This window comes from Emys orbicularis, chromosome 2 (genome assembly GCF_028017835.1).
Source record: "Emys orbicularis isolate rEmyOrb1 chromosome 2, rEmyOrb1.hap1, whole genome shotgun sequence".
NCBI classification, from domain to species: domain Eukaryota; kingdom Metazoa; phylum Chordata; order Testudines; family Emydidae; genus Emys; species Emys orbicularis.
Window position 1 is genome coordinate 164,178,925 of NC_088684.1, and position 12,698 is coordinate 164,191,622.

General features: G+C 43.4%; 1 protein-coding gene across 1 annotated transcript in view; it reads left to right on the forward strand.

Annotated features, from left to right (window-relative positions):
* SEMA5A (semaphorin 5A) overlaps positions 1–12,698 on the forward strand; it is a 505,753-nt gene that overhangs the window by 455,934 nt on the left and 37,121 nt on the right. Inside the window, exon 17 of the mRNA XM_065399065.1 lies at positions 12,176–12,346. Within this exon, the coding sequence (XP_065255137.1) occupies positions 12,176–12,346 (171 nt within the window). The remainder of the gene's footprint in view (positions 1–12,175; positions 12,347–12,698) is intronic.

Below are 12,698 nucleotides of genomic sequence, written 5' to 3' on the forward strand. Positions count from 1 at the left end.
TCTGAAATTAAATTCTACACTGTTGGACCACTGTGGTGTTTTCTGCACCACAGAGACATTAAATTTAATTATATTATGGTTGTGACAGATTTATGTTACCAATCTGCCCGGGGCGTCAGGTGATCAGGCTGAGGCCACAGGATCTTTAGGGGAGGAGATGGCGGAGCACACCAAGTGACTAAATTTTAAAGCTTTATTAATAAAATAATAAAATAACAGCGGAAAGTGCTGGGGGGGGGGGGGTCCCCATGTCACTCAGAGGAAGGAAGAAAGCGTTAGTGCCCCAAGCCCTAACCCACTTTCATACTCACACCCGCACTACACAAGGCTGGCCAAGCCTGGGTGTAACGTAAGAAGAAGAGGGGGATGGGTGGACGGGAGTTCTTGTCCTGTGCGCAGGTCTTCCGGGGTCCGCTGTTGATCTCCGACTTGCTTTGGCTCTCGGGTGGGTTTTTAAGTCCTGGGTTCTTTTGGGGGTATTTCGTTCAGGGACCTCTGTTCCTAGTGCTCTTTGTACCAGTCCAAACCGGCTTTCTGTGGCCTTCTCAGCTTTCCCCCCGTTCGCCTTCGCCGTCTTGCTTGTTTTTGCACTCTTTGAAGTCCTGCTCAGCTTAGTTCTCCTTTTCTCATGGCTGGCTAGGGTTGGGTAAGATGTGAATGCAGCTGCAGATTTCTCGCCGTGACCTTGGACAGGGGCCAGCGTCTTATCTTCAGACTAAGCTAGCTGAAGTGTCGAGTTAACCCGTTCTCTGCTCTCTTCCTCCCTCCCCCTTTGGCCTCTCGCAACCTGCAAAGGGATCTTCCACTACACACTCACACCTTTAACCCTTCCCAAAATGCCTTGCGATGCTTGCAACAGCGTTAGCAACATACAGTGCTGATCTTCCTCCCCAGGGGACCTGAGGGAGGGGGCCATTGGGTTGTGACCATGGTCACTATTACCAAGCGGTCCAGCTATATTCACCTCTTGGACCTGATCCTGAGCTCCATTTAGGACTAAATCAAGAATTGCTTCTCCTCTTGTGGGTTCCAGGACTAGCCGCTCCAAGAAGCAGTCATTTAAGGTGTCAAGAAACTTTATCTCTGCATCCTGTCCCAAGGTGCTATGTACCCAGTCAATATGGGGATAGTTTAAATCCCCCATTATTATTGAGTTTTTTTATTTTTATATCCTCTCTAATCTCCCTGAGCATTTCACAGTCATTATTACCATCCTGGTCAGGTGGTCGGTAGTAGATCCCTATGCTAAATTCTTTTTATTTGAGCATGGACTTACTATCCATAGAAATTCTGTGGTACAGTTTGGTTCATTTAAGATTTTTATTTCATTTGATTCTATGCTTTCTTTCACATATAGTGCCACTCCCCCACCAACACAACCTGTTCTCTCCTTCTGATATATTTTGTACCCTGGTATTACTGTGTCCCATTGTTTATCCTCACTCCGCCAAGTTTCTGTGATACCTATTATATCAATATCCTCATTTAATACAAGGCACTCTAGTTCACCCATCTTATTATTTAGACTTCTAGCATTGGTATATAAGCACTTTAAAAACTTGTCACTTTTTAACTGTTTCCCGTTACATGATGTAATTGAATGAGACTTTTTTTCATTTGACTGTTTCTCATCAGATCCTACCTGTATTTTATCATCTTCCATACTCTCCTCCTTTCTAGGACATAGAGAATCTCCATTAGTAGATCCTCCCCTAAGGAATGTCTCTGTCCGAAACACGTGCTCCTCCGCACCTGTCGGCTTCCCCCCAGCCCTTAGTTTAAAAACTGCTCTACGACCTTTTTAATTTTAAGTGCCAGCAATCTGGTTCCATTTTAGTTTAGGTGGAGCCCATCATTCCTGTATAGGCTCCCCCTTTCCCCAAAGTTTCCCAAGTTCCTAATCAATCTAAACTCCTCCTCCCTACACCATCATCTCATCCATGCATTGGGACCCTGCAGTTCTGCCTGTCTAACTGGCCCTGCTCGTGGAACTGGAAGCATCTCAGAGAATGCTACCATAGAGGTCCTGGACTTCAATCTCTTACCTAGAAGCCTAAATTTGGCCTCCAGAACCTCTCTCCTATCCCTCCCTATGTCATTGGTACCTACATGTACCAGAACCACTGGCTCTTCCTCAGCACTACACATAAGTCTATCTAGATGTCTCGAGAAATCCACAACCTTCACACCAGGCAGGCAAGTCACCATGCACTTCTCCCGGTCATCGCAAACCCAGCTAGCTATGTTTTTAATGATCGAATTACCCATTACTAATACCTGTCTCTTCCTAATAACTCGAGTTCCATGCCCCAGAGAGGTATCCTCAGTGTGAGAGGATACCACAACATCATCTGGAAGGATGGTCCCAACTATGGGATCATTTCCCTCTGCTCCAGTTAGATGTCCTCCTTCCCTCAGACTTTCATCCTCCGCAACAGCACAGAGGCTGTCAGACTGGGAGTGGGACCATTCTACTGTGTCCTGGAAAGTCTCATCTAAGTACCTCTCTGTCTCCCTTAGCTCCTCCAGCTCAGCCACTCTGGTCTCCAAAGCCCGTACACGGTCTATTAGGGCCAGGAGCTTCTTGCACCAAATGCAAACATACGCTACCTGCCCATAGGGCAGATAATCATACATGCTGCATTGGATGCAATAAACTGGGTAGCCCCTACTCTGTTTCTGGACTTCTGCCTGCATTCTCTTTTTACTCTTGCAGCTGGTTCTTTTGTTGTTGTTTTGTTTTTTCGGGGGGGGGGGGTTGGCTTAAGTTTAAAGAAGTTTAAGTAATGTCAAGTGGTATAACCCCCCCATCACTCTGCCCCTGTGGAGAACTCCCTTGCAAAACTCCCCTGTTAACCGCTCCTGTTTGCTAGCTCCTCTGGTCGCTTAGGAGCGGGCTTTTTAAAGCCCTGGTCTTCCTAATTAAGAGCTTCCTCCCCTGATTAAGAGCTAAAGAACCAACATCAGCAGCCACTATTCCACAGGATCAGTTATAATAGTGGCTATGGATGGGTTGCTTTGCAGCCATGTTTTGTATCATTGTGGTAGGTGAGTGGATTTCATTCCTCTTAACCCTCCTCTCAGGACAGCTCCATAAAGTCTGATTACTCCAGCGGTATGTGGATGTCTAACATTTCACTTTTAGGCCTTGATCTTGCAAGTCTTTGCACATTGCACAGTGAGTGGAGGCAATGGACAGAGGCAAATAAGGTTAAATGCTAAACACAGTTCTCCACATCAATTGTAGTAAATTTCAAGCTGCCTGGAACCTCACTTCTTTCCTTCTAAGGGGACAGGTTCTGGGTGGAAAATAATCATTAATGAGGAGAAGTCGGTCTAAGTGCAATTTTCATCATGCTATTGGGATGCTTAGGTGTATCGTCCTCACTTAGGTCTGGAAGCAGAGGCGATACATAGGAGGGACATGGGGGATCAAGTGCCTAGGGAGGATGGTGGGCTTCAGAGCCTGAGCTCCAACCCAAGCTGCAACTTCAAAGTGCTGTCCATACAGATATTTTTAGCGCGTTAGTGTGAGTCTCACTAGTCTGAGACCAGGGCCGGCTCTGGCTTTTTTGCCGACCCAGGCAAAAAAGCCTCCGGCTGCCCCTGTCCCCCCCCCCCCCCCCCCGCGTGGGGGGGGGGGTGGCGACCGGAGCCCCATGGGGAGGGCGGCGAGCCCCAGCCGGGGCTCCGCTCTCCCCCGGTGGCCAGAGCGCCGGGGGTAGGGCAGCGAGCCCCGGCCGTGGCCCCGCTCTCCCCGGCGGCCGGAGCCGGAGCACCGTGCCGCCCCCCTCCAGGTGCCGCCCCAAGCACAAGCTTGGTGGGCTGGTGCCTGGAGCCGGCCCTGTCTGAGACTGTCACCCAGGCTGGGAGGCTCACTCCAAAACATTGTGTAGGCATACCCATTGGTGTCCACATAGCTCTATGTGCACTAAGCAGAATATAACATGCTACACCCTCATATGCACACTTCCCTTCATCTCCACTTCAGGTATAGAGGGGAAATCAGGGACAGCGCGATGGGCACTAGCCCCTCACACAAGTGGGCAGGGAGTAAACTGGGAAGGGCAAGAAATGGGTGATGTTTTGGTTCTGCCCTAGTCCCCCAAAGTACTGGCCACTGCCGCTGAGCCATTGTGTAGGAGGAAATAATCTTCTACTGGTCAGGGTCAGTAGCAGATTATTAATGTCTGGGAGGAAAGGAAGAACAAAGAAGGAATTGGTCCTCTCTGAGGCAAAACCTCCTTCCCTGGGCTCTTTCATACTAGTCCTTACACAGAGCTCATCATTAGAGTATAATCTAGCTCTTAGTCCTTATTGCTGCTAGTAGACAGGAATAACTTGGCAGCTAGGCAACTGTCTTCTCATTAAAGCAGGATCAGGTTCTACTCTGCTCCCTGTCCTGCTCATCACTATTTAACTTGTATTTATATATGCAACACGGCATGCTTCTGCTGTGCAATGGGGTGGTTGAACGGGGGGGGGGGGGGCGGGCAGTGAGGCTAATTCTCTCACAAGGAAATATTGTGGTGGCTCCACCCCCATATAAAGTCATGCACACCTCGGGTGGAGGAAGCGAGAGTGGGACCCAGAGGGACTGAAGTGGCCAATGCAGGGCCCAGGATTGGGCTACCCTCACTTCCCTTCTTATTTCTCTGTTCCCACCTTCACAGGGACTTCTGCATAAATTAATATTCTTTTGACCATCTTGCCTTTTATGCTTAAAAAATATTTTACTTAACCATATGGAAAGAATCAGAAAGTTTAACTAATAAAAAGAATCGGCACTAACACTAGATCCTCACTAATTGGAACACCCATTGTGAATTACTGATATTTGGGAAATAGTGAGAGTGGGTAAAATTTTCAAAAGTGCCAAAGTCCCACAGAAAGGCAATGGGACATAGAGTCCTAAATCACTTTTGAAAAAATTGTCCACTGACATCTCAGGAGCTGCTGAGTGCTTTGCAGGATTGAGGCCCAAATGAACAAACACAATGAAAAATCAAGGATAACAAATCACAATGTGTACTTGGTTCATTTATTTGGTCAATCCTAGTTCAGTTTTAATTATTCATATTAATACTCTACAACAGGAATCGGCAACCTTTGGCATGCGGCCCATCAGGGAAATCTGCTGGCAGGCTGGGACTGTTTGTTTACCTGCAGTGTCCGCAGGTTCGTCCAATTGCAGCTCCCACAGGCCATGGTTCGTCGATCTAGGCCAATGGGGGCTGCGGGAAGCGGCGGCCAGCACATCCCTCAGCCCGCGCCACTTCCCTCAAATAATGAATACATCTGAGACTGGAACTTAGCATCTGCTATTAAATCTTTATTATGAGATGGAGAGATAATTACCGTAATTCTTTTTGAAGATTAAGATGAAGTGTGTGGCTAAGCCAAGTGTGGATTAGTGAGGGTCTGCTACGTAGTGTTCTTTATCCACAGAACTCAAAGTTCTCTACAAAGTTCGGTACATACTATTATACCCCATTTTACAGGTGGAAAAATTGAGGCACAGTGAAGTTAACTGGTATACTAAGGTCATGCAGAATCAGTGGCAGAGCTGAAAATAAAACCCTGATTTCTTGATTCTCAGCTCCATGCTCAATCCAAATCACAGCTGCCCTTAACATTAAGAGTTAACATTAAGAGTTAACATCCCTCGGCCTGAGCCGCTTCCCGCAGCCCTCATTGGCCTGGAGCGGCGAACCATGGGAACTGCGATTGGCCGAACCTGCGGACGCGACAGGTAAACAAACCAGCACGGCCTGCTAGGGGGCTTACCCTGGCGGGCCGCATGCCAAAGGTTGCCGATCCCTGGAATATAATATTTGCATGCCTGCTTTGTCTGGAAGCTTTGATAATCATAACTAGACAATCTAGAGCATGCAGAAGGAAAGCCATGAAATGCCTTTCACATGATTTCCCAGACCTCTAAAATATGGGTAAGAAATCTTCAGATAGGGAATCTTTTGTGAGTATTCTCTCTGATGTGTTTATATTCTAGCCTTTACTGGAATAGCATAATTTATTTCCTCTGCTGGTCAAATGTGGCTTAGAATTGTGCATATCATGTGACGCTCCAGTTCACATTAATAGGATATAATCACTGTCTTCATTGGAAAGAATGGTCATTTGAAATAATTCATGTTAAAATGAGTTAATTGTACTCAGATTATTGTCCAACAACATGGAAAATAACATGTTAGAACTCTGCATAATGTGCTTTTTCTGTTGGTACAGAGATATACTGAATCATGCTGGATTTAAAAGTACAAAATACCCTGATTATGAAGAAAAATATTTGTAAATGTATGTTGACATCCATCTCCATCCATCCATTTCCATTCATACCCCAGTGTGTGTCTGTCCCTCCATCCCCACTCATACCTCTCTGTCTGTCTATCCATCCATCTCCATTCATACCCCTCTGTCTGCCTGTCCATCTATCCATCCCCATTCATTTCTTGTTTTGTTTAAGATATTAATATGTGGTTGAAATATGGAATATTGAAATATAGGAAATACATAGATATACTAATGTGTATGGAAGGAAATTGATTAATTCTGTTTTCAAGATTTGAAATTTTGCTATCTTATTTCAATATTTGCGATTTCATCGGTGTCATGCTATTTTTATTACCACTTTTTTTTAATTTAGACTGTGAAAAATCTAATATATTCAGCAGAAATAGTCATATACCAATAAACATGAAGATAAAAATACAGAGAAGTTCAGATACTACAAAAATTCCTGTAAGGATATTATAGAGAGTGTATGCGACTTTGAAAAACCTGTTAATCTCCTGTTGCTTTTTTCACTTCTGCCACCTTTTTCTCTGCAGAAATAATGTGGCCTGTAGAAAAGAGGAGGATATTTAAAAGTAATGGACCACGTTCATCCTTGGGGTAACTTCATAAACCAGGAAAAAAATTGGCTTAGGGCTATTCTCATCTGATCCAAAGGCCATTAAATGAATCAGAGTCCTTCCTAAAGACTTTGGCCTTAGTTCTTACTGTTGTACTGCCACTACAGGCATTAGTCTGCCTTTCTTGCTGCTGCATTGCTCTGAGTCAGCTGTCTGCTACATGCAACACTTCCTTTATGAATGTGGACTGAAGCAGCACTGAACTGGGAGTGAAAAACTTTATTTTTTGTTTTTGCTCTTTCCCACAGGTCAGGGGAAATGTGGAGATATCCATAGGGATGTAGAAAGAAGCAAGTGGGGTGGACTGGGAATCAGCTAGTGTCTGGGAGTCCAGAAGGGCACAGCAGAGAGTCAGGTCTCCAATCCATCACTTTCCCAGGCACCCCAAAATTCCACATTTGTGCTAGTGCGAAATTCTAATTCCACTTAGCCATGTGATCCCATTCACATTTCTGTGCATCTCTATCAGTTCACTCTCTTTCATATGAACAGAGAAGACGCCAATCTTGCTTGCTGTTATTCATTCTCTTTTGCTATGTTCTCAACAAGATAACCTTTAGATGAGTAACTTTTTATTTATCTTCATACCCAGAAGGGCTAGAAATAACTTAAATGAAAGCTTCAGTTGTGAAGGATACCGCCCAATCTGTGCAAAACCCCTACTGTCACAATTCCGTCCAAATTTTTGTGAATGAAGAGGATCACCCTCTCTGCTCATCGTTCCTTCCTCTCTTTTGTAAAACCCAAAGTGCATGGAAGGATGGCCAATTTACTTAATAGTCTTTTGGAAATTGTCCAGTGGTGTGGCTGTTTTATTGGAGCCACAGGAGGTCCTGTTTCTATAGACTATTTTCCCCTGGAACATCCTTTTCCCCAGGATTTTTTTTTCTCGTCTTTGTGGAGCAATATTTATTAACCAGGACAACAGCTATTAGGCAGAGAGTTGCTTGATTGCTCAGGAAGACAAAAAACAACCCCTATAAAAGAAAGCATTGTTTTGAGAGCACCCTTGCTTGTTGAAAAGGCCTTGCTACACAACATACCAACCTGAATACTTGTGAAGTATTTTGAAGCAATTTTCCATTATTGGGTAATTAATTATTTTAACTACCCTTTTTATCCAATAGCTCTGCTATACTGTTATGTAAAGAAATTATGTAATGTCTGGAGCTTTCTTCATAATTCTTCATTTTTATCAATAAGGCTGAATCAGCATTAAGGACTCTACATCATGGACAACAAAGGAAGAGAAAACAGATGGTCCTGGGTTGCTAAGCAACATTATAAAAAGATGAAAGCAACCACAGAGTTCTATTTAGGTCCTGTGAAAACTCATGCAGTAAACACCCACTCCTTTGATCTTATTTAACCATTCTGATGCCTTTATCATCCCCTATTGTTAAGAAGAAAAAGTTTAGCTGAACAGATAAAAGGGGGAGTAGTCAGCTTTTTTGAGAACTAGAGATTGATGATGGCAGCCTAAATAGGTAGAAAGGACAGCTCATATTATAATGGTGCCCTTTGGCACAACTACAATTAAGCCTCTGTCACATATTCTATTATATTGTGTCCAATCTCCCCCCTCCTCCCCCTGCCTTATAACATAGCTATAATAACTGTAGTTACAAAACAGAAATCTGTATGCACTGTTGTTGTAGCCATGTTGGTCCCAGGATATTAGAGAGACAAGGTGGGTGAGGTAATGATGACTGATCGATCAGTCAAAATAGTCTCCTTTTTAGGAGCTATTGGAAAGCAGACAAGCTAGTAACACTTTGCAGAAATGGTTTACGTGGTACCATAAATATCTCATTTACTGTTTTTTTTATAGTGCTTTGTTGGCTGTATGGTTTGTTGCTTTTCAAGGTAACTCAGTACAATAAGTGCACATTGTAAAACGTTATAGAAAGGAAATTTTACATATGCTAATGACATCTATTAAAGGCCCATTTGACTAGTAGCTGCAGGTATAGACTACTAAACTGCCTGCTTGAACAGCATGAGATCCCGAATATTCATTATATGTAAGATTGTCTGCATAGCTGCACAGGCAGATATTGATACCCAAATAAAAAAGATCCTCTAAACTCATTTTCCTGCTATTACAATCTTTCCATATAAATGAGTTCTATTTGACTTGACAAATGTGTATGTGATGTAACTTGCTTTCTAAGCAAAATGACCTGTCTTCAATATATTTAAAGTATTCTTCAATGTCACTGCCTGGAAGATTTAAATATGAATATTTTTTGGATAAGTGCAATACAGTACATAGGTAATTTTTTTTAATGCGAAGCCATATCAATAAACTGAAGTAAAGGATTTTGCACCTTTAAATACTCTTTGACTTCTGAGAACAGAAAGGTTCAAAAGGACTCATTATGGAGTATTGTTTGAGAGGTACATAGATTTTATATTCAGTCATGTCAATGAACCATAAATTAAGGTTTCCCAAAGAGTGCATTAAAACGAATGAACCATTAAAATAAATTGTGTAAGGCAATGGGAGTATTTAACTCTAATAAAGTGTGGTATTCCCTATGCTTAGAGTGGGAAATATTGCAAATGCTATGGTAAATTTAACTACTGTGGATGGTAAACATCCACTTTTTAAGGGTGCCTGTAAAAGGAATTCAGTTGGTGCCTGATTTTCAAAGTTAGGTGTGTGCAGTTGTACACTTAACACCGACAAACCCCGGCAGGTGTGATCAAACCTGGGACCTCTGGAGCTACATGCATGAGCTAAAAGCCATGTGGCCCTTAGCTAAGGTTGTAGAGCAAACTCATTAATCTCTCTCTAAGTGGTCTCGGTGCCACTAGATGGGACAGAGCACCACACCCGGGAGATGTGTGGGTTATATACACATAGATTTGTATGTGCCTAGACATAAGTCATTTATTTACACAAAGTTATGTCAAGTTATGTGCAGGCATAAATACCTGATGTGCACATTCAATATGTATTTACTAGGTGTGCATCATTAGTGTATTTCGGTGTAGCAGTTCTTATGTTCTGAAAATGTATTTAAAACCACAGCTATGTAACGTTTATTTTTCAGAAAAATGGGGACATATTTCAAGAAGTATTTGTAAATCTCTTTTATGCATCTTTTGAACCATGCTCTTGTTATGCATGTACAATCTGTCATCCCAACAAGAATCCTTGCTGTAAAGCTGTCTGGGGACTACATGAGACTGTTAGGCAGGGAAGACTAAAACTGTGTAAACAATTTTCGGAGTGGGAAAGGGAATACCCCAGTAAAATCGTTAACTGGCAACTCTGCTTTGTTTATTATAGGCTTCACTTATTAGTGGTGTGTATTTTATTATGCATTTTTATAAAGTTAAGCAGATGTGTTGACAACAAATTATTTTCCTACATAACTATTAAAAGAGAGGGTGATATTTTAAACTTAAAACCAGAAACCTAAATGTATCTATATGCATATTTCTGCTTAAAACAGAGATGGTCTAAATATCCATGCCACCTCCAACTTCCATGGTTTGGATATAAAGGAATCCAGATCCAAACCAAACTTGCTTTGGTTTTGAAACCGAAAACCCATACTCTCAGCCCACCTCTGTGAAACATCAACTTCAGTCATTCTTTTGCAGTTGTGCTATAAAGGACATACTTGGGCAGACCAATGGTCCATCTAACCAAGTATCCTGTCTTCTGACAGCGGCTGCTTCATAGAATATCAGGGTTGGGAGGGAACATAGGAGGTCATCTACTCTAATTCCTTGCTTGAAGCAGGACTAATCCCTAGACAGATTTTTGCCCCAGATCCCTAAATGGCCCCTTCAAGGATTGAACTCACAACCCTGTGTTTAGCAGGCCAATGCTCAAACCTCTGAGCTATCCCCCCCTTCAAAGGGAATAAACAGAACAGAGCAATTTATTGAGTGATCCATCCCTTGTCATCCAGTCCCAGCTTCTGGCAGTCAGACATTAAGGGACACACAGAGCATGGGGTTGTGCCCCTGACCATCTTGGCTAATAGCCATTGATGGACCTATCCTCCATGAACTTATCCAGTTCTTTTTTAAAACCCAAGTTCCACTGGTTGATTGTGCATTGTGTGAAGAAGTACTTCCTTATATTTGTATTAAAGCTACTACCTATTAATTGCCTTGAGTGACCCCTGGTTCTTGTGTTATGTGAACAGGTAATAACACTTCCTTGTTCATAGGCGCTGACTGTGTGGGTGCTCCAAGGCTGGCGGACCCATGGGAAAAAATTAGCAGGTGCTTAACCCACAGGCAGCCAAGCTGTGTCCTTATTCGCTTTCTCCACATCATTCATAATTTTATAGACCTCTATCATATCCCCCCTTAGTTATCTCTTTTCCAAACTGAACAGTCCCAGTCCTTTTAATCTCTCCTCATAGGAAGCTGTTTCATAACCCCAATCATTTTTATTGCCATTCTCTATATTCTCCCCCTTCCCCCCCCCCTCATTTTAGTGTCTTTTTTGAGATGGTGCAACCTACCCGTTGTTTCCTATCTTTTAATTGGAGTGCCTGGCAATGCTTTCAGGATCATCTAATGATCCTTAATTTAATTTAATGACAAGCCTTTTGTTATCGTAATCACCCTGCCTCTGTTTATAAACAAACTCCCTGCCCCAGCCCCGCGCACTGGAGCAGCACCAGGCTCACCAGCAGCTGTCCCTGGCCGCGCTAGTGTGTGCAAGCGGCTCGCATGCCCCAGGACAGGAGACGTAGACCGCTGTGTGGAAAGGACTCATGTCCCAGAGTGTGCTAACTGCTTGCACACACGAGCAGGACCAGGGATAGCTACCAGTGAGTCTGGTGCCCGCCCCAGTGGGCAGGGCTAGGGGTGGGGCTGTGACTGGAACAGCCATGCCAGCGGAGCTACCAGTGCAGGGCACTGGCTCCTGGGAGTGGAGGCCTGACATGCTGCTGCTTTTGCTGGTAGAGCCCTGCAGCTCCGCAGATACTTATTTATATCCGCGGATATCTGCATCTGCGGACATAAATTTTGTATCCACACTGGGCTCTTACTCTTCTTACTCTTCCTTTCATTGGACAATACTTTTATAAATCTCAGAATGTAAAGTAAGCTTCATAGCCTGATCCCATTTGCCAGGTGGGGCCTAAAAATCTTCTATTGACTGCAGTAGACTTTGACTCATGCCCATAGAACACAAACTGGATAGGTTGATTTAAATGGTTCATCCATGCAGAGACTTAGAACAATGAGTTGTTATTTCTTTCCAGTTGATGGAGGTTGGTCTTGTTGGTCATCATGGTCAAAGTGCTCAGCAACTTGTGGAGGTGGACATTACATGAGGACCCGCTCATGCACAAACCCAGCCCCAGCCTATGGAGGGGACATCTGCCTTGGACTTCACACTGAAGAGGCACTTTGCAACACACAACCCTGTCCAGGTACAACAAATCCATACAGTACTGCTTTGCTTTGAGTATACCATAGAATAGGGTGGCTATCATTCAACCTGTTCAGTAACGTACATTATGCCTTTATCAACCTATTAAACATTTAGGAACAAATTCTGTCTGTCCTCTGGTACATGCACATCAGCTTACAATGAATTTGCTGTGAATGTACATCTAAGGGCAGAATTTGGCCCACAGGAGATAGCCCTAGTGTCATGTTAAAATAATTTTTTAGAAGCTATCAGTTTAGTTACCAGGTTTCAGGTCAATGTAGTTTAAAATGGTGTAGTTCTGCACACAAAAGATTGATGCCTTAAGAGATTTGTAGCTATAATAGTGCAAC